We start from the raw sequence: 22,250 nt of genomic DNA, 5'->3' as shown, positions 1-22,250 counted from the left end.
TAGTGTGCTGTTCAAATGAGCAGGTGAACTGTACTTGACCTGCGTGATAAAGCAAATAACTTAAATTCCTACCGAGTCCTCTGATACACAACACTCTGTAATGTTGTTAGTCATGCCCGCGTGTAGATCACGTAAGGAAATATTTATAAGAACCTACGATCATGTTTAAACTATGATTTAGTTGGATGGAATCTAGGATTACATTGGAAACATTCATCAGGTTGTTTTCATTGTTGAGCAAGAAGCTGAAGAGGATGCAACCCTCAGACACCCCTTGGTGGATTTTGGCAGAACCAAGCTTTACGGTTGGTGTTGGGCTTTGATAATGAAGGCAAAGTCCTGGTTATCCCAGTGAACTCCCAGGGTGTCTCCTGTGTGTCTCCGATTTCAGTCTCTTTGATAAACGAAGAGAGCAAGGGGACAGCAGGGCTTCCACACTCCCGGCAGCTTTGGCAAATCGGGATGAAGGACTGTGAGTTCTGTCTTAAAGAAGACGGGCCTGAACCTTGGGGGTCCCCTAAGTAAGAGGATAGGAAGGACGTTTCTAGGATCGAAGGGAAACAAAAACAGTTGAGGCACCAAACTCGTTCTTCCGGAGGACGGTACACTTAGGGGGTGGTACTGTGGCGGCCCCTCCCCACCAAACCTTTAGGTATGTGATGGCATGGAGCCACCCACTGGACCCTGTGCCTCTGTGATCCTCTTTGGAGGACGAAACATCCTCTCTCCACCCTAATCACCAAAAGCGACTTGCTGGGGGATGTGACTGTTCAATGGCTTTCTTGGCATGGGCTAGGATGGTGGTGACGACAGTGGGGGGGAACCTTCAGTGGTTTTTCTGCAGGAAATACCGTCTCTGCTCAGTCGGGAGACCCCAGCACGCTCTGCGGAGGTACACTGACCAGCGTGCTTGTACCACAAGAGCTGCAGGGCCGGGAAGAGTGGGTGCGGGAGGGTTTCCAAGGGCCAGGGATGAGCTCAGTCTCCTGGCAGATGCGGGTGCTTGTAATTCAGGCATCCTCAGTGGACCTCAAGCCGGGGTATTGACTACTCTCCCAGCCTTTTACCCTCAGAGTGTAGTTGTCCTTTAGGATAAAATGTGGGAGAAGCCAAAGAGTGGAGGAAATTTTGCTTAGAGTTAGGAAATCAGGGTTCTTCCCACCTGCTTGGTCCAGAGGGAGCTGAGCATGTGACAGTGACACTGGGAGCTCCGGAGTAGAAGCGGGAGCTGCGACACAGTGTCTGAGAACCTGCATGCTCTTGGGGACTTACGGGCCTCTCGTTGTCGTTTCATCATTTTCTCTTGTCTTTCTTGGGCTCCAATAGTTAAGACCATTTAATGAAAGTAACTGGTAGTGGGTTATCTCGTACCATGTCTGAGGGGGAAAGTCTCTGCTGGCCTTGGCAGTGTTCCGCAGATGTGCACCAGCATCTTTGCGTTATTCACAGAGGACACACGCCGCGTGGTACATGCGTGGCTGTTATTTGATCCTATTTTGTAGATGGGAAATAGTTCATAATTCCAAAAAGAATTTCAAGAGCCTGTAAACCGCAAAGGATACGAAGCCCGTGGGGGGGTCTAAGCCAAGGCCGGTTTTATGTTTTCAGCACGTTGGAAACCACATTTGACACCAACGTCACCACGGAGATAAGCGGGCGCAGCATCCTCAGCTTGACGGGCAGACCCACCCCCCTGTCCTGGAGACTCGGCCAGTCCAGCCCTCGGCTCCAGGCAGGCGACGCCCCCTCTATGGGCAACGGGTACCCACCTCGAGCCAACGCCAGCCGGTTCATCAACACCGAGTCGGGCCGCTACGTGTACTCTGCCCCTCTGAGGAGGCAGCTGGCCTCCAGGGGAAGCAGCGTGTGCCACGTGGACGTGTCCGACAAGGCCGCGGAGGAGATGGACCTGGAAGGCATCCGCATGGACGCCCCCGGCTACATGAGTGACGGGGACGTCCTGAGCAAGAACATCCGCACGGACGACATCACAAGCGGGTGAGTACCCGGGCTGCTCTCTTCCGCGGGGCGCGGAGGCTCGGCAGCTGGTTCCTCTTTTGTAGGGCTTTGTTTAAAGTTCTCCGACGGAGATCAAGCTGTCTACTTCACTTTCTGCTCTGTCAGAGGCCGTGGGGGGGCGGAGGGGACCCTTCTGGGCTGCGAGTCACCAGACGCGGGCTGCAGGCCAGGCTTTCGCCGGTGACCAGCCAGGGGGTCCTAGCAAGGCTCCACCAGCAGCCAGGGTGACTTGTGGAAACAGCCTGTGATGCTGGTCCTTTATTTGATTTATTATTTTTTTAAGATTTTATGTATTTATTCATGAATGACAGAGAGGCAGAGACACAGGCAGAGAGAGAAGCAGGCTCCATGCAGGGAGCCCGATGCGGGACTCGATCCCAGGACCCCAGGATCACGCCCTGAGCTGAAGGCAGATGCTCAACTGCTGAGCCACCCAGGCGTCCCTGTGTTTCTGGTTTTCTATAAGCACAAACCATAATCACATATACCTGTTACTAAACTCAAACTGCATTGTACTTTAACCTTTTTATTATTATCTGGAAGACTTTTGGTATCCAGCATGGCCTCAAGATTATCACCATCAATTCCCACTGTACTATGCTCCCGAAGTATTTTTTAGTTATTTTGAGATTTTGTGTGTGTGTGTGTGTGTGTGTGTGTGATCCTGTAAGAGTTGATTTTTTATTTTTTTATTTTTTTTTTATTTTATTTTTATTTTTTATTTTTTGTAAGAGTTGATTTTATTGTCAAGCCAGTCTTAACCCTTAATAGGTGGGGTCTGGTCTTGATGCAGTATTGACAGTTTCCACACGGTGGAGACGTTGAAACGCTGTCCGCAGAACCTTAGTGGCATCCCGGGACGTCCCAGTTAGTGCCTCAACGGTGAACCTTTATCCCAGCGAAACAGCGCGAGTGTTTACATTGCAGTTCCTGCCTCGGGAAGCCGTACACTTTTAGCAAGTGAGATATGCTCAGAGCAAGTGTAGATAAAAGTACAGAAATGTAAGCAAACCACCCAATTATTGAAATTGGAGAACTCTGGTCTGGTTTTTCTTCTCCATTTCTTTTAATGTAAGAACTTCTCCTTCAAGATGAGGAGGGCGGAAGCCCAGATGGTATCGAATGCTCCTTTGAGTTGTAACACTCTGGAACACTCCATGGAAATGCATGCGAGTTTCTGCTTTGGGGCCAAGTTACCCGTTTCCCTTCATATACTGGGTCCAGGGCAGCTTTAATGCCCTTCGTGCTCATTTCTTCTTCCTCTTATACACACGACGACACGTAGGCCTTGAAGGACGGGGCTCTTCTTCTGTGCTTGGGGAGATCTGCTGAGTTAAGTCCTACCCCTGAAGCAGTTGATTGGTGGAAAGAAAACAGACTGAGACGTCAAACCAAGCTGGAGCCCTGCTCTGCCCCTTGCAAGCGCCGCAGCATTCGGTGCATCACTTCACTGCCCCTGAGCCTTGCAGCGCTGCAATTAATACGGTCTTTAACCTTCCACAATTAGATCTTTCTCTCTGAGGTTGTATCTGATTAATGGCAGGTATCTGATGAAGACACAGTTTCAGACACGGTCTAGATGTCTTATCAACCTCAAACATCCAGACACTTGAAAACAGTGAGATGATTAAAGTTTTCATCCAGATGCTTGTTTGGCTTAGTGGGAACAGCCTTGATGTATGAGTAATACATAAATCTCTTTGGGGACACTTTAAGGAAAGTTTTTGTGAAAGTTTACAGTGAGTTTATTTAGAGTGCCTGATGTAGAAGTAAAATTCTAGTTTCTGAAAACCTATGACCTTGGTGGGTTGTTTTTTGTTTTTTGTTTTTGTTTTTTAGTTTAAATGATACATTGGACCCCAGCTTGGTATTTAGCAGCTGTTTTTCCCCCCGTCTCTAGTTCATTGTCTCCACTGGCTACGTGTGCAAGTGCACCTGTGTGCATCATTCAGTTCTCCCTAAGATGGGGCTGAAATTACTTTATTTCTGTTGAGTCTTGCTAAGAACCTAATAGCAAATGCCTTTTGTCTTTGTGAGTGGGTATTTATTAAACTCTTCCATTGCATTTGGTATGCCCTCGGCATGTCTGAGTACTTCACAAGTTGTCGCCGGACCTCACCACTTCCTTTTATTAGACTGATAAATCGGGCTTTGGCTGTACTTAATGGAAAAGAAATTAAAATAACAGACGAAGATGTCTCTTGCTAAGTTTTGATCTGTGAAGTCAATCCATTTACTGATCTTCTAAAAATTCAAAGTGCCATATGGTATAGAATAAAATTAAAGGGACAGACTTAGCATCCATATGTTTGGAAAGAGGATTTTTTTTTCTTTTCAAAGGAGGCACTGAGTTGTATCCTGTTCCAAAGCATACATCCCTTCCTAGGGGAAAAAATGATCATTTAAATTTAATGTCAGAAATTTTTCCAAGAACCTTTGATGGCTTCCCATTTCTGGTGGGAACAGATCTCAGCTGAACGTGGGAGGCTCTTTATGGTCTTTTCATCATCTGCCCGCCCTGCCTTAGCGCTGGCCACATCCCACCTCACGTGCCCCATGCTCATCACTGCTCTGATCAGTACCAAAGGCTGTGTCCTGCATGTGTAACACTTGGTGCTCCAGGACGTGGCTCTTTCTCCATGATGGTGTTCCTTTTTCCCCTCAAGCCCATCTGACTGATCTGAAAAAATAAACACCTCCAAAAACATAATAAAAGGAACACCTCCTCCGTGATGCGCTCCCGAAGTCCCCAGCCAGAGTTAGCTCTGTGTGTTTCGCAGTCTGTGTCTGTCTCTCTGTCCTCCCCCAAAGGTGAAGCTCCTGGAAGGCAGGCAGTGCCCCTTACTTTTCTGAACTCAGAGACTTACAAGTAGGTATTTGATGAATATCTGTGCCTGGTCTGTGCTCTGCTACCCTCGCAGGACCTTGGGCTTGTGGAGCTTGACCCCGCCAGCTGTGAAACTCAGTGATTCTATCTACACAACTTGGAGAAAAATCTGCTTCACCCCTGGTGTCTTTTTAGTGTGATGCATGCCCCATCTAGTGGCCAGCGTGAGATGCGATGCTGTGGTTGTGAGGGCTGTTTAATTCTTGTCTCCTGTTGGCTCAGGACTGAGGGCTGGTGTTCCCCGGGGCAGAGGAAGGGGCACATGTAGCAGTTGGTTTGCTTTCCAATGTGTCTTGACCTGGAGTGCAGCGTGGGAGAGAACGCGGGGCTGTGAGCTGGGTGGTCCTCCGAGCTGGCTTCGTGACGGCCGTGGTCTTCCCCGTTTAGGTGTCAGGGATTTCTCCATCAACAGATAGTGCCTGTGCACTGGCACCTGCTGGGGCTCTCGCTTCAGGAGGAGAGGCGCCCACCCCTGCTGGATCGCTCAGAGCTCCATAAATACATCAGAGTGCGTCTTAGTTCAGGCTGCTCGAGCAAAATACCACAGGCCGGGGGCTTAAGCCACAGACATGTATTTCTCACAGCCCTGGAGGCTCTAAATCCAAGATCGGAGGGCCAGCCTGCGTGGGTTCTGGTGAGCCCCCTTCCTGGCTCGCTCTGTCCTCATGTGGCAGCAGAGGAGTAAGTGCTCGTTGAGTGAATGCTACACCGGGCTGTCAGCGGTGTGAGCCCAATCCCATGGCCCTGGAGGAGTGGCTTGAGATCGAAGCCCCTTGAGCTTCAGGCCCAGCCTTGGCATCTGTCTTCTCCTTGGCCCTATCTTGTGCTGTCATTCCACACCTCTGGCCACCTCCATCACAGTGAGCTGGACCTTGACGGTACAGGAAAAAGGAGACCACCCACCACACGAGGGCACATGCTGGGGGATTGTGGAGGTGGAGGTCCTGTTCTCCTCTTCCTTCCTCAATGACCATCATGGACAGAAGTGGGAGATATATCTCTCCAGGCCAGCGTAGATCACAGCAGATGGGGCCATGAGTCAAAAAGCACCAGTATCGTGAAAGGCTCTTTCTTATCTGGTAAATGGTTCTCATGGTCTGTCCAGACCAGACCTGAAGTGACCTTGCTAGGCTGTTGTTCCTGGCAAAGTGATAGGAGAGGAAGCCAAAATACCCCTTAGAGCCAAAATGCACCCTGGAGCCAAGACAAATGAGTTTAGGTGAGGCTGTCCTGAAAGGCCCTGGGTCGTCGCAGGGTATGGCAGGCGCCTCTGGGATGTGGAAAGGATGGGCTCTTGTTTCTCCGGGTTGATCCCTCTGCAACGATCTTGCCGATTCATAAGGTCCTTAGAAGGCACAGCAAGACCAGGTTGCCGGTCAGCCCCTGGGCAGGTTCTGCTGGGGTTCAAAGTGTCTTGCTGTCTTGGAAATGCAGACTCAGCTCCGTAGACAGACCTTGGGCAAGTCCCTCGTTCCCCATGCACCACCATCCTCTTAACGTGCACGTGCCTCCACATGCACACGGACACACACCCACTTATAAACCATCGGCGGAGCTCCAGCATGAAGCCACAAGCCCAGAGTAGCCCAGTAGGCTGTCGACGGAGCTGGGCCAGGTCCCAGTGTTGGGGTCTTTTCATTCTTCTCTGCTTCCCTCAGCATTTCCTCGCTGACAGGTCTTAATGGTGTATGAATTCACAGAAACCATAAATCCTTTTGCCCTGTCTGACATTTTCCCTGGTGTTAAATATCCCAGGCAAGTACAGTGGCCCCTGTTTCATAAGAAGCTCTCTTCAGAGTAAGCGAGCACAGAGTGTCGTGCAGGGGGCAGGATTAATTTCCCCAAGTGTTGCAGAACAAGTGACAGCTTCCCCTGCCTGGTTGTGAGGTCATCTGACGTGGGCGCTTCGATGGATGGATGGCCCTGGCTACCAAGATCAGTTGTCCCTGAGGGCCGGGGAGGCTTTAGCTGGGTCCTCCTTCCATCCACCGTCGACCCTCTTGATTTACTGAGTGTGGGAAATCTATCAGCCCTTATTGGCAGCTGGGTAGGCAGTTTTATCAGAGAAGAAAGAACAGTCGAGCGGACAACAGGCTGAAAGTGGAGAAAGTCCCCAGAATTCCTGAGCCTACTTCAGCCACTGTGGGTGACGATAGATGGAGGGGGCAGAGACCAGGATTTAAGAAAGATTTACTGGGAACAGCTCCATGAAATGACGTGTGGTCCAGCTTCGGCATGGGCAGCCGAGACCGCCACTCATAACTAATAACAAATGTTGGCCTCGTAATTTATGGGGAAGAGAGGGGAAGGGGGGCATGTCTTGTCTTCTCAGGAAACCAGGCCCTGACTTCTTGAGAATTTCCTAGTTTGCTTTGGGATTTGAATCCCTTCCTACCTTCCCCCTCACTCCCCTCGCTCCCCTCCCTCCACCTTTCTGCAGGAAAGGAGAGGGAAAAGGGAATAAAACCGGGTGCTTTGGGAGGAGAAAGCCATATCTCAGGCTTCCTTGAAGGATCCTTGAAGGGGCTCTGACCACCTGCTCTGTCACTCTTACCAGCACAGGTCCCAAAGCATGGGCTTTCGTCAAGTTGGAAACGAAAGCCCCCTTAGGCCTGCCTTCCGAGGAGCCTCTAGGTAAAAGACAGTAAAATTCTATTTAAATGTGTTTATTGGATTTGTTTATGGATTAGAGACTATGCTAAAGGCTCTGAGGTCAAGAGAAATGAGCAAGACCCAGTCCCCTGGATCCTGCTGTCACAGAGGGAGGCTCATGGCACAGGGAAGTGCATATGTCATTAGATGGAGAGCCCTCAAGACCCAGCAGGGAAGCAGTGAGCTCTGTGGGGACCACTCATGGGGGATGCAGAGTGGACTGGGAGGTAGGGGCGGCAGGCAGAGCGTGGGCTGTGCGGTCCTGCCTGGATGCTGTGCCTGGCTCCAGCACCCTTAGATGTGGGTCCTCGAGCAGAGGACCCAGGGGACATTCACTACCATAGCACCCAGCAGCTGCAGCACCTTCAGGACATGTGAGCTGGGCCTTAAAGGATAAACAAGCAGCAGACCAAAGTCAAGAGCAAGGGCATGAAGACATATGGGCATGGGTGTGTTGGGTTTTTTTTTTTTTTTTGTAATATTTTTTATTTATTTGAGAGCACAAGTGGGGTGGAGGGGTACAGGGAGAAGGAGAAGCAGACTCCTCGCTAAGCAGGGAGTCCGATGTGGGGCTCAATCCCAGGACCCCAGCATCATGCCCTGAGCCAAAGGTAGATGCTTAACGGCTGAGCCAGCCAGACGCCCCAAGTGTTTTTATGATGGGTTAGAGATTGAAGACAGGAATTGCTGGGCTCTGGTCAGAAGCTGTGAGAGTCCAGAGAGCAGTGATATGGCTCTGGGTATGGCCGAGGCTGTGGCAAGAGACGTGCAGAAGGGCCCAAGAGTTTCACGTTGAAATCAGCCTGATGTGGTTGGGCAAAGGGTATGGTGAAGGCGCCAGGGCGACTTCTAGGTTTGAGCCTGTGCTGGAAGTGGCTGGGAAAAAGTTGACATTTGTCCTTAATACCCTCCATCCCAGAATTCCCTCTTGCATGTGGGCACCCACCCAGGGCCCTCACATTGCATCAGTCCCCAAGCCAGCTCCAAGCTAGCTCCAAGCCAGCTCCAAATCAGGGCTGGCTGAGTGTTTTAAATGATTTTTTTTAAATTTTATTAATTTTTTATGTGAGATACACAGAGAGAGGCAGAGACACAGGCAGAGGGAGAAGCAGGCTCCCTGCAGGAAGCCCAATGTGGGACTCGATCCCAGGACTCCAGGGTCACACGAGAGCCAAAGGCAGTTGCTCAACCGCTGAGCCACCCAGGCGCTCCTGGCTGAGTGTTTAAGCGGAGTACAAGGCAGCCTACAGAATGCACCTCTAGGGGTTTTAAGAAAACTCCAACCCCCGTAGCCTTCCAATCCTTGCCCTGAAATAGCTCAGGGCCCAGTGGGGGAGGTTGCCCTGTTGGTCAACACTTAATTCTAACCCAAGGCAAGTGGTGATCTGTGCTAGCATTGAGAAGCAAAGTGTGGGGGCTCCTAGTAGGATCTGAGAATGGAGCAGGCCCTGCAGGGGTCCTTTATGTTCTCACCTTATCCTTGGGGAAGGCAGCTTTTCTCATCTGCAAATGAGAATAGTCATGCCCAGAGCTGCCTGCCGTGGATCGAATGAGGTAACGCACGAGGAATGCTGGTATGGTGTCTGGGCATTGTGAATCCTTCCGGATCATCCTCTTAGGGATGATGTTGCTGAGGTTCAGTGGGATACGATGTACATATAATACCTAGTTCAGTGTCTGGTGCAGGGTAAAAGTGTTCACTGTGTTTCATTCTCTTCCATCTTTCCGTATCCTCAAATCCCAGGGAGACCTCTCGATGCGTGGGGTTTGGGGCAGGACCATAACTGATGCTCATGTGGGAAATGTGACTACCCCCAAACACTCCAGCCGACAGCCCGCATGTCAGGTTAAGAGCACTGTGCTGTGATGAATCAGGCCGAGCAAGGTGCTCCTTCCTTTCCTTCCCACCACCTGGACTGTCTGCTGTCTGTTAGGAATAGACTTCCTGCCCTTCACAAGGCCCTTCGTTGGTAGGCAGCGTCAACAAAACCCACAGCAGCTTCTGGGTATTACTCAGATTGGCCCCAGGTGCTTAACCAAGGGAACTTCCACCTGGGGTCCATTCATCAGCGCTACGAAGAGACTCTGCATTTTTCTCAAGTTAACAAATCTTTTTTTTTTTTTTTAAGATTTTATTTATTCATTCATGAGAGAGAGAGAGAGAGAGAGAGAGGCAGAGACCCAGGCAGAAGGAGAAGCAGGCTCCATGCAGGGAGCCCAATGTGGGACTTGATCCTGGGACTCCAGGATCACGCATGGGCCAAAGGCAGGCTCAGCCACCCACGGATCCCTCAAGTTGACAAATCTTGAGCAAGTCCCACCTCCTTCCCTGGCTGTGCTCTGGCGTATGCCCAGCAGGATTTGTTCTCAGGCCTGGACCATTGGGTACTCTGTATTTGGGGGACTCACTTTTGATCACTGTAGGCCCTTCTCAGGGTAAACCTGGGACCCATGAACTCACATGGACCGAGGGGTACTTACAGGAAAAACGTGTTCCAACCCCGAAGCTCTCAGTAGATGACAGGGGATAGGGGCTAACACGTATTGCTCTCTCTGAATGCTGAGTATCTTACGTTATCCCCCAGACTCAGGCTTTACATGATATTTTCATTTTACAATTAAGGAAAACGAAGACACAGGAGGATATTGTTACTTAATTGTTTTAAGCCCATGGAAGAGATGAAAAAGATGGCCTCATATCTTACTGTTTCTTTCCCTCTGTGTGCTGGAATCTCAGAGTGATTTTGGCACCTTTGTTGCTTTACTGTGGTTGGTTATTGGGTCCTGCATCCTTCGGGATGATGCACCCTCCTTGCTGAAGTGCACTGGTCTGCAAGCCCCTAACGTACCTTGAATGGAGAGCATCGAGGTGTCACAGACCCCAAGGTCCCCTAGTTTTCCTGTTAAGCTTTGGTACAGCTCTCTAGATCTAGGGAACCCAGTCCATGTTTATTTTTATCATAAGCATATAGATCCCTGAAAATACCCTTCCCAGTTAGTTTTCAAGGGCCAGCAGCTACAGAGTGGCTCAATAGATTTATGATGGTGAGGTTGGAGAATACGAAGTTCGAGTTGAGGTGAATATGAAAAGAAACATTTGGATGAGAGGTTGGGAGTATTTTGGCCCTGAGTCAGTAAACCCATGTTGAAAGACTCAAAAAAAAAAAAAAAAAAAAAAAAAAAAAAAAAAAAAAGCCATATGTGCCTTTACTCAGATCAAGATAAGAAACTGAAGTTTTCTTGGGAATTCACGATCCTCTCATCCTGCTGCTCTGGAGGCATGTATGATGGAAGAAACTTCAGGCTTTGGACTCCGAGGACCTGACTTCATGTTCTTTGCTTGCCAGTTGTGTGACCTCAGGGAGGTTGCTTCATTCTCTGCGCCTCTTCCCATCTGTTAGATGGCAGCCTACCATTTAGGTGTGTGGTGGGAAGGAAAGAGGGAGACTGTGTGTAAAATGTTTGACACACGGGATGGTGGTTCCCTTTAGTCTTCTCAGACTAGTTGCATTTATCTGCCTCACTCATTTTTTTTTCTCCTACTGAGAATTTTCTTGCTAAGATGATCTCCTGCCTTTTCTTTCTTTTTTTTTTTTTTTTTCGTTTCTTATTCTTGAGAGCAGTGATCACATTTCAGCTCGCTGTGTCAGAGTTGATCTGTGTATTGGTGTCTTCCACGAAAAAAGTTGGTGTGGCAGTTCAAGTCCACAGGCCGTCTGGACGCAGAAATTCCTCCTCCTTGGGGAATATCAGCCTTTTTTTTTTTTCCCCTCTTTTTTCAACTGCTTCGATGAAGCACACCACCGCTGTGGAGGGTAATCTGCTTTCCTGGAAGTCTACTGGTTTCCATGTTAATCCTCCTCTAAAAAGTACCTTTAGAGCAACGTCTAGTCTGGTGTTTGCCTCGATATCTGGTATGATGGTCCAGGTTGACGTGGAAACTAAGCATGGTCTGCAAGCAGGCCTTGTAGGATCAGTGGGGGTGAGTCATCTGGGGGCCGGAGGCAGCTACCTGTGGCCCAGAGACAGCAACACATCAGTTGTAGAAACATCTGTGAGGACTCGAGGCTAACGCGTCCTGCCTGGGGTATGACCACAAATCAAGAGTCTGCGCATGCCTTGGAAGAATCAGTGCATCCCCAGGGTAAAAAAAAAAAAAAAAAAATCTCCCTGGGACGCCTGGGTGGCTTAGTGGTTGAGCGTCTGCCTTTGGCTCAGGGTGTGATGCAGATTGCCAGGATCGAGTCCCACATCGGGCTCCCTGCAGGGAGCCTGCTTCTCCCTCTGCCTGTATCTCTGTCTCTTTCTGTGTGTCTCTCTTGAAAAAATAAATCTTGAAAAAAAAAAATCTCCCTGAGAAATGGAGGGCTTGACCTTTCCTCTTAATCCTGAAATCAGGGCAGCCTGGGAGGCTCAGTGGTTTAGCACCGCCTTTGGCCCAGGGCATGATCTTAGAGATCCAGGATCAAGTCCCAGGTCCGGCTCCCTGCATGGAGCCTGCTTCTCCTCCCTCTGCCTCTTTCTCTATGTCTCTCGTGAATAAATAAAGAAAATCTTAAAAAAAAAAAAAAAAGTCCTGAAATCACCGTGGAGTGAGGCAGATGCCCTGGCAAGGATGCTTCTGGAGGGCTGAAAATTTTTGAGACATTCCCTCCCCCCCCCAACCAAAGCAGAATAAAATTCCAAGATGAAGGAGAGGGTCAGGTGTGTCTCCAGAGTCTTCAGCCCTAAATCAAGCCCGCATTTACTTCTCGATCTTCGGACAAGGGGCAGAGGGTCTTGGTTCTCTGCTGCCTCACCCCGTCCCGCTCCCAGGTCCCAGAGCTTGCAGCCTGTGACCTCCCAGTCCTCTGTTTTGAAATGAGAAATCTCACATACGAGGACAGTGAAGTTGGGTAAAGTCAACTCAAGTTGTCAGCAGCATGGGACAGAGTAAACGTGGTGTTGGCTCTGCAGAGAAGGGGGCGGCCAGAGGAGTCGCCTCCGGGGCCTGCCACCACCAGTCCTTCTGCTGGTCCCGCAGCGGCGGTGCCGGTGCGCGAGTTCCTGAAAGCTGGACTCGCTCTGCGGCTCTTTGATGTGCTGGGCTCTGAGCTGAGTTCTTTCCACGCATTGTCTCACTCATTCTTCACATCAGTTCTTTGAGAGAGAGGGTCTGTTTTTCATCCTCTTTTTACAGTGACGGAGCCCAAGCTCAGGGAGGTTAAATTTCTTGAACAGATCGCATGGGTAGTAACTCCTGGAACCAGGTATTTGAAAGGGCTGAATTCAAAGCCCATGTTCCAGGAACCCTGCAGTATGGCTTTGGTTGTGGCTAGATCCCACGCTCTGACCAGATGATCAGATGGGAAGCAAGACCGAAAAAGGAGCATGGGTGCTCCAGGGGCAGGGGAAGCCCCGAATACCCACCCTGCGCTATTTCAGGGAACGAGAAAGAGAGATGGGAGATGGGGTTCAGAGGGTCAGGCTCAAGGGTGCCTGGGTGGGTCAGTCGGTTAAGCACCTGCCTTCGGGTCAGGTCATGATCTCAGGGTCCGGGGATGGAGCCCCACATTGGGCTCCCTGCTCCATGGGGAGCCTGGTTCTTCCTCTCCCACTACCTACCACCCCCCTGTTTGTGCATGCTCGCTCGCTCTCTCTCTGTCAAATAAATAAATCTTTAAAAAAGGAAGAAGAAGGGTCAGGCTCAGAGGGCCGAGTTGCATGGGGACTTGCAAATACTTGGCGAGTGCTCGAGCGAGAACCATGGAGCTGGCTGGGGCAGGGGCAAAGGCAGATCCCTTTCTTTGCTTCCAAAAGCATTATTACGAGTTTCATTTCTTTTCAATGTCTCAGGCCTCTACTAAAGCATTGGAAACACTCGTGTCAACATTTGCCAGGTGCCTGTGCAGACCGGTTCTGTGCGCACTGGAAAGGGAGACCTAAGGAGCTGGGCAGAGGCAGGAAGGTCCAGACCTGGAGTCGGTTTTGCGGGAAGATTTAGCGGACTTTTTAGGTGTGGGCACAGATGGGCATTTCACTCACCTCCGGTTTCCAGCCCTTGTCAGTGTGATACCTGAATTCCTCCAAGGAAATCTTCCTCCTGAAGCACCCCCCCCCACCTCCCCGCCCGCTGCGACCCCAAACAAAACACGATTACAAAGCCCACGCCACCCGGAGGCCTCAGAACCACGCACGGCAAGGTAGAGCTTTATTAATCGAGGGACTTTTGCCTTACTCTATGGGAGTTGTTAATTAAAACCACTCAACCATTGAGTTGGGAAGAGGAAGGGAGACCGAGATGAGGGACAGCTCACACGCTTTCCTCCTTGGCAGGCGGTGTAGCTATTTTAGAAGTTGACGTGGACTTTACGGTTGAACAAACCGTTCGCCAGAGACGTGCATGAGGTTCCCTGGGAACAGCTTTCATTTACTGCCCTGCAGAAAATGGCCAAGTACGCGTAACAGCGTAATAATCATGATCAATAATCATGATCATTGGGCAGCCCAGGTGGCTCAGTGGTTTAGTGCCGCTTTCAGCTCAGGGCCTGATCCTGGAGACCCGGGATCGAGTCCCACATCAGGTTCCCTGCATGGAGCCTGCTTCTCCCTCTGCCTGTGTTTCCTGCCTCTCTCTTTCTCTCTCTCTGTCTGTGTCTCTCATGAATAAATAAATCCTTTAAAAAAAAAAAAATCATGATCATTGTGGGTCACCGGCATGGCTCAGGTCTGCCTTTGGCTCATATCATGATTCCAGGGTCCTGGGATCAAGTCCCACGTCTGGCTCCCTGCTCAGCAAGGAATCTGCTTCTCCTTTACCCTCTGCTTCCCCCTTGCGTATGCTCTCTCAAATAAGTAAATAAAATCTATTTTAAGAAAATAGTCACGATCATTGTGATAACAAGAGCAACTGCCATACACGGAGCATTTCTGAATGCCAGGTGCTGTGTGCAGCACTTTGTATGCTTTATCTCATTTCACCCTCTCTTTAGTCCGTGCACTCTTCTTCCCATCCCCCTGATGAGGTGGGACCTTAAAAGGCATCGGCAGCACGCCCAAGGTCACAGAGCTGGTGAATTCGGGAGCCCAGACTCAGAGGCACACAGCCCGACCATAGAACAGGAACACAGCCGCGGTGTTCCAGGCCTTTCACAGGAGCCGTGCGAATACGTTGGAACTCTGACTCCTCTTCTTCCCCCCTGACCCTGTTTCTCCTCCTGTGTTTCCACATCCATTCCCTTCCACAGCCGGAACCCACAAAGAATCTCAGGCTCTTCAGTTCCTCATTTCTGGAACACCGGTCGCTAAGCGTGGTGGATTCTCTCTGCAGTATCCCGTGCCGTGGTCCTCTCTAGGCTCACGGCTCCCGTGTCTCCCCACACATCCCTTCGTGGCTTTCCTTACCTCTGACCCCAAGGCCCATCCAACACAGCCATGCTACACTTGAGTGAGAAAAATCTTTCTAGAGCACATATCTGGCTACACTGTCACCTGCTTGGAACTCCTCAGTGGCCCCAGGTTGCCTGCTGGGGAGATTTAGTGTGTAAGTTTTTGTTGCTATAAGACAAATGCCTCCAGAATCTAGCTGCCTGAAACCACTATTTTATGATGCTCGTGGGGTCTCTGCATGAGGAATTGCTGCAAGGGCCAGTGGGATAGCTTGCCTCTGCTCCACGGTGTCTGGAGTCTCAGCTGGGAGGCCTCCAGGGCAGGAGCCGATTGATAGTGGGGATCCATGCTGTTCCGAAGCCCATTCCCTCGTACATCTAACACTTGGGCTGGGGCGACTTGAAGGTTAGGACAAACACGGCCTCTCCATGTGGCGTAGCTTCCTCACGACATGATTGGCAGACTCTTTCCCCTGGATACTTAGGGCTCCAAGGGCAGGTGGTACGGTGAAGCAAAGCAAAGCCGCATCACCTTTTATGCACTACCCTTGGGAGTCGCTTTCACCAGACTGTACTGGTCAGAGCAGCCCTAGCCCTCCAGATTCAAGAGGAGAGAAGCGAACATAGATGTCCTCCCTCAGTGGAAAGGTGGCAAGGAAGAAGAGCCCGTGGGGGTTGGGGATGTTGCTATGGTCATTTCTGCAAGGTACGGCCTGCCACATCCTACCCCCTCTAGTGCCCAGCATGGCATACAAGGCCCTCCGTGGTCCTCACCCTGGAGTGTAAGCGTTGTGGCGGCACAGACCTTGTCTGTCTTACTGTGGGTCTCTTGTTCCCAGCATGGTGCATAGTAGGCCCTCCTTTACATCTGGGCCGCTAATGAGGGATCTGCTTGCCCAGCCTCATTCCCTTTCATCTCCTCTTCACTGCCCACCCTTCTCCCTAATTTACATACTAGTCCTGGACCATGAGCATTTTCTCATGGCCCCAAACTCTTATACCTCTGTGCCTTTGCGTGAATCCATTCTTTTTTTTTTTTTTTTAAGATTTTATTTATTCAAAAAAATAATAATAAAAATTTTTATTTATTCATGAGAATACACAAAGAGGAAAGAGAGAGAGAGGCAGAGACACAGGCAGAGGGAGAAGCAGGCTCCATGCAGGGAGCCCGATGGTGGGACTCGATCCCAGGTCTCCAGGATCACGAGCTGAAGGCAGCCCTAAACCACTGAGCCACCTGGGCTGCCCGCGTGTGTCCATTCTCTACAGATTCTTCCCACCTCCATCCCCACCCACTTACCATAGTCCTTTGAGGATCTGCTGAAGCTAGGTAGCCTTCCCTGGCCACCCGAGCACCTGGTAATACCTCCCGGGAAGCTACTACCTTCCTCTCAGTTCTTTTGTTTTGTTTTTGTAATTCCCTGTTTTCCTAGACCAGGATATCCTTGAGCAGAGGGAGTCTGGCTTTTTACTCCCACGTTTCTTAACTTCTTCTTGCAGACCTGCTATATATGCTTAGTAATGTGTGTACAGTGAAGGGAGAAAGGAAGAAGGTGGTAATAGCAGTACTGCTATTAATAGTAATAGTAATTTTTTAAAGATTTTATTTATTTATTCATGAGAGAGACACAGAGAGAGAGGCAGAGGGAGAAGCAGGCTCCCTGCAGGGAGCCCGATGTGGGACGTGATCCTGGAATTCCAGGATCACACCCTGAGCAAAGGCTTAACCGCCGAGCCACTCAGGCATCCCAGTAATAGTAATTATTAATAGTACTAATGGGAGCCATTATTCGTAGAGTGTTTTTCCACATGGCGCAGGCCCTTTTCAGGTATTATCTCTTTGAATTCTTAGAGAAATCCTAGAGGGCCTATAACATGTTATTATCCCCATTTTATGGATGTGCAAATTGGGAGAGAAGTCAGTGGGAGTCCAGCCTTTGGCAAGCCAGGTTTCCCCAGTGGAAATGAGAGAAGTCACCTGTCCTAGGCCATACAGCTGCTAAAGAGTACAGCCAATTTGGGGGAGCTTGAGCCCTCAGCCTTTGAGATCCAGATCTCTTCCCTTTTGGTGCTGCCACCTGCTAGGCTTTAGGCTCTGAGACCCCAAGAGCTTCCCACATTTTAGAGAGCTCCGTATAAGCCTAACCCTCACCTGGATTAATAGAATGGTCATGTAGGAAGCAATAGAGTAACTGTGAGGTAGGCAGTGCCTGCTTTGTTCTCGGTGGTAGGCTTTAAAGGGTTCAGAATCTGGCAGAGGTTTGTTTAGGAAAGGGTAACCAGGAAGGCTAAGAGTTCAAAATCATAATAGAAATATTTGTAGAAACTAGATATTTTTGGCATGGGAAATACTTAGAAAAAGCAGTAGGTTCCAGAGGGCCATACTTGCACTGTAGTTGGAAGTTGGTCTTCTAATTTTCATTCTCTACCCACCATGGCAACCATTCATCTGTGTTAGGAAAGAAAACATACAGAACATGAGCCCTGTGAAAGAGTGGGTGGGCCCTTTTGCAAAGGCATGAGCCTCCTGTTCCTGAGAGTAATCAAGCAGGATGTGGAAAACTGTGTCCACGTGTTGCAGAGGGGGTTCTGGCGTGAGGTGAGAAGCTGAGAGGGAAGACATTTACAGGTTCTTTCAGGCCGAAGGCCCAGGGTGCCCAGGGCCCCACATTAGAAACTGAGGACCTATTATAGATGGAGCCCAGCTGGGTGCTGTGTTGCAGAGGAAGAGGTCTCTTTGGCCATCTGGGTTTGCACACCCAGCCTGGGGGCGAGAGTAGTACTGAGGTTGCTTCTTCTGAAAAATTTCTCCCCCTCACCCTGCTTCTAATAAGCACACGAGTCCGTGCATGCCTCCTTCCTCCGCCCAGGCTCTGATCTGGGTGACATGGGTGGGGGTTTGGAGGCGGAGAGGACCCGGGCTGCTGGGAATCGCCATAAGCCAGGGGTGTGCACCCTAGCTCAGGCGTTAGTGAATGTTGCCATCTATAACTCGTGTCCTGAACCTGCAGGTCTTGAGGGCGTACGAGCGTTAGAATACTGGATATGCTCACTCTGACTTGGCAGGTCTAGGGAACTTGGCCTTGCCCCTGCCCCGTTTGAGCAGCTGCTTCAGCTGACCCGTCTGCTGTTCTTGTGAAAGCACTGGAATAAGACGAAGACGGAGAAAAAGTCTGGGGCCCTGTTCTTTTGTCTTTGTGACAGCAGGCAGCTGTTGGGCCGCAGTGACGGAAGGTAACCCGAGCATCCTGTAGGCAACAGCCTTGCTTTATTCCTACTCTGGAGGTCGCTGCCCTGCACGCGGGCGCGCTCTCAGCCCGCCTTCCCTCCTGCTTCAGCTGCCTGTGGGGGGGTTCCCGGCCACTCCGGGTCTGCAGGCTGGCCTGCGGGGTGTCATGCCCCCCGTTACCCGCAGAGCCCCAGCAGCCGCCTTGCTACACGCAGAGTCACGCCGGCCAGCGGTGTGCACCACACCTGTCCCTCCTGTGAACATGCCTGTGGCACCATCCAGGCCCATACACGTCGAACTCTAGGGGGAAACAGTTTTTGCTTTTCAGACTGAACTCCCTGCCCCACTGGTTTTCATTCTCACTCCCTCTTTAAACACCATGGACCTGGAGGATTTCAGCCACGGGCAACGAGACTGCCATTGGCTGGCACCCAAGATGCCACCCAGGGCGGCTGACAGCGCTCCCTGCGTGCTGGACTCGGCTCCAGCCATGCCGTCCCTTGAATGGGACCTGCGACTCCTCCCTCCGTGTCTTTTCTTCCTCGCCCCCTCTGCCTGGAAGGCCCCCATCTTCCTAGGGGTCTTCCTTGGAGCCTTTGGAGTCACCTAGCCCACTATTATCAATAGTGTCTGGCTTATCTCTAAACAGACGTGAGGAGGTTTTAGTTTTCTATACCCCAGATGCTCAACATGAATGTTAGATGTAAAAGCAATTACATTCTTGGTGGTTATTTATTCTTTCCACCAAAAACATGTTCTCAGGTACCTATCTCAAGAGTCCTGGGGATCCCTGGGGGACTCAGCGGCTTGGCACCTGCCTTTGGCTCAGGGTGTGATCCTGGAGTCCCAGGATCAAGTCCCACATCGGGCTCCCTGCAGAGAGCCTGCTTCTCCCTCTGCCTATGTCTCTCTCTGTGTGTGTCTCTCATGAATAAATAAAATCTCAAAAAAAAAAAAAAAGAGTCCTGGGTACAGCTCGAAGGACTAGGATATTGAAGCAAAAATACTGATCCTAAAATAATAATAACAACAACAATGATCTTACCGTTATTGAACTTGATGGGCGAGAGGCTGGAGCACCAGGAGATGGATAAGCAGTTCTACTAAAATGTAAAATAAAGGAGTGAAACTTCTATTTTATCATAAAAGATAGATCTGTTAAGCCCGGTGAATTGATTGAACACAAAAACACGTTACAATGAAACCACGTCAGCGTCTGCGCTCTAGCTGCGTGTCCCTGAGCACATCCCTTAAACTCCGTGAATCTCAGTCCTGCATCAGACAAATCATCAGATCAAGTCGTTTATCTTTGAGAATATCTTGAGATCCAATATTGGATCTCCCCCCAGATCCAATATTCTGTCGTCCCGGGAGCCTGCGTATTGTGGGTGTTTTGCGTAATGCCCAGTTGCACTGAAGGTGAAGTTTGAGAGCTACGACCTTATCCTGGATGGGGGACATGGTCTCCGGAGGCATTCTGTGGTTCAGCACTATCGTGCGTGGCAACGCAGAGCCCGGGGCCTGAGGACGCCCCACGTCAGGGCAGGTGGGCACGATGCTCCAGCGCTGCGGAGCGCGTCACCTGTGTCTAGGAGTCAGTACCACGTCAGCCCCCACAGGCACTCCTTGGAGTAGGACACACTTTTACCGGCCTTGGCAGAAAAAGGGGATTTTTCTCCAGTTCACCTAAGAACTCAGGTGTTTCTCTGGATATGCCTAGCCTGTGGCTGGGCTCTTTTCTACTGGTCACTGGTTTGCGTAGAAAGCCTTTTCCCTTGAGGATTTTGTTGTATTTTTAAGATCTTCAGAATTTCTACCATGGCTTATTTTACCAGGATGATGCAGGGCAGCTCTTTGAAGGCGTTGGGGCCCCAAAGTGGCAGGTGTGAGATCGGCCGACATGGCCCGGGTGTGCCCTCTGCACTCCCAGCCACACCCCTGCCCTCCACGGGAAGAGAGCCTGTGCCCCATCCGTGGAGGTGCGACACGCTTTTGGAGAGCCTCTTAGTAGGCTGGGGCCTGCTGCTGAGGTATTAGTTCAAAGTCTGAGCTCTAGGAGGGAAAATGGCTGGTTCTCGTGCTCACACATTTGAACTCACTGTTTTCCAAACTTTGGAAAGTTTGTTTTAATCCCTTATTGAGGGGCAGCCCAGGTGGCTCAGCGGTTTAGGGCCACCTTCAGCCCAGGGCTTGATCCTGGGGCCCGGGGATCGAATCCTGCATTGGGCTCCCTGCATGGAGCCTGCTTCTCCCTCTGCCTGTGTCTCTGCCTCCCTCCCTCTCTGTCTCTCTTGAATAAATAAATAAAATCTTTAATCCCTTACTGAGTAGCATAAAGACCTCACACTGATTTTTTTTTTTTTGAGGTGTAGCAAGTGTAAGAATAGGTGTGACTTTTGAGAATCATTGTATCTTTAACAGCTCCACACCAACCAGGATTTTTTTTTTTTTAAGATTTATTTATTTATTTGAGAGAGAGAGTACAGAGGGGGCCACGCGTGCAGGGAGAGGCAGAGAGGGAAAGGAAGACCATCACGTGCAGGCTCCCCGCTGAGGGCGGAGCCGACATGGGGCCCCATCTTACGACCCTTAGATCAAGCTTTGAGCCGAAACTGAGAGATACTTAACCAACTGAGCCACTGACACTGCCCCCGTGCTCCAGCCAGGATTTTGTCAAATTTTACCTACATACAGAATAAATTACAAAAAACAAAAACAAAAATAATTTAAAAAAAAAACAGTGGTGTTTTTATTCATGTAAAACAGTGAATCTGTAACATTAAATATGCACTTTCAAACTCCCACCCTGCCCCCGAGAGGCACCCACTCCCACAGGGTTCCGGGGCGCCTGGGTGCCGTGTCTGAAGGTCACCCAGGGCATGAGGGCACATGGAAGAGTGAACGGGGCCAGGCATCTGTGTGTCAGCTGTTGTGTCTCTTGGTCTCGCTGGATTTAGTGGCAGGTAACTTGAGCACCCAGCGGTCACCCAGTTTGGGCTTAATCCCTACCCTTGAAGGCCAGAGACCCTGCATATCTGTTTCTTTGAACGGGAATACATTTACTGAATCCCATCTAGAATGAGTGCCCGGAATGATTTTTTTTTTTTTTTTTTGAGTGGGAGAGAGAGAGAGAGGAGCAAGGAGGACCAGAGGCAGAGGGGGAGAGAGAGACTCGTAAGCGGGCTCCACACTCAGTGCAGAGCCAGACATGGGGCTCCATCTCATGACCTTGAGATCATGGCCTGAGCTGAAATCAATAGTCAGATGCTTAACCGACTGAGCCACCCAGGGGCTCCCAGAGTAATGATTTTTTTTTTTTAAGATTTCATTTATTTATTCATGAGAGACATAGAAAGGCAGAGAGACGTAGGCAGAGGCGTGGAGCCTGATGCAGGACTCAATCCCAGGACCCCAGGATCATAACCTGAGCCAAAGGCAGACACTCAACCACCAAGCCATGCAGGCATCCCAAATGATTTTTTTTAAGACTTTATTTACTTATTCATGAGAGACAGAGAGAGGGAGAGGGAGAAGCAGGCTGCATGCAGGGCGCCTGACGTGGGACTCAATCTGGAGTCTCGAGGATCACACCCTGAGCTGAAGGTGGCGCAAAACTGCGGAGCTACCCAGGCTGCCCCAAATGATTTTTTTTTTTTTTAATGAAAATGCTACCTGATAGAACTTTAACATCTAAGCCGCACAATGAAGTCCCTGGACCTTTTTAGATCCTTTGTACTTGCACATGTGTATCTCTGTGAACTAATTTCCTTGCCCCAACTCAAGGCTGCCTGGCAAATCCCTTCTCATCCTTTGGGATGCCACTTGCATATTTCTTGCTCTAAGAAGCCTTTTCAGCCCCCTCCAGCTCTGGCCTTTGCTGAACCCCATGCAAACTTAGCACCTCTGCACCAAGCCTTTTGGGGTCCAAGGACTAAGTCTGATTCTTGCATCCCTTGCACCCAGGCCAGTGCCCGCCTCACAGTAGAGGCTGCGTAAATGGGTCTTACAAATGGCCACACCTCAAAGTGGAGGCCATCTCTAGAGCAACAGCCTGCATGTGACTCGATGGCAGTGCTTCCTGCAAACCTCACGTGCT

At 50.2% G+C, this 22,250-nt stretch overlaps 1 protein-coding gene across 11 annotated transcripts in view; it reads left to right on the top strand.

Annotated features, from left to right (window-relative positions):
• Positions 1-22,250, top strand: part of NAV2 (neuron navigator 2) — a 396,930-nt gene that overhangs the window by 232,153 nt on the left and 142,527 nt on the right. For all 11 annotated transcript variants that reach the window (XM_041729744.1, XM_041729743.1, XM_041729751.1 and 8 more), the window contains one exon: positions 1,609-1,998. In XM_041729744.1, the coding sequence (XP_041585678.1) occupies positions 1,609-1,998 (390 nt within the window). The remainder of the gene's footprint in view (positions 1-1,608; positions 1,999-22,250) is intronic.

Source organism: Vulpes lagopus, chromosome 15, assembly GCF_018345385.1.
Source record: "Vulpes lagopus strain Blue_001 chromosome 15, ASM1834538v1, whole genome shotgun sequence".
In the NCBI taxonomy this organism is placed as follows: Eukaryota; Metazoa; Chordata; class Mammalia; order Carnivora; family Canidae; genus Vulpes; species Vulpes lagopus.
Note: the sequence above shows the minus strand (reverse complement) of the source record. Positions and strands in the feature narration are given on the sequence as shown.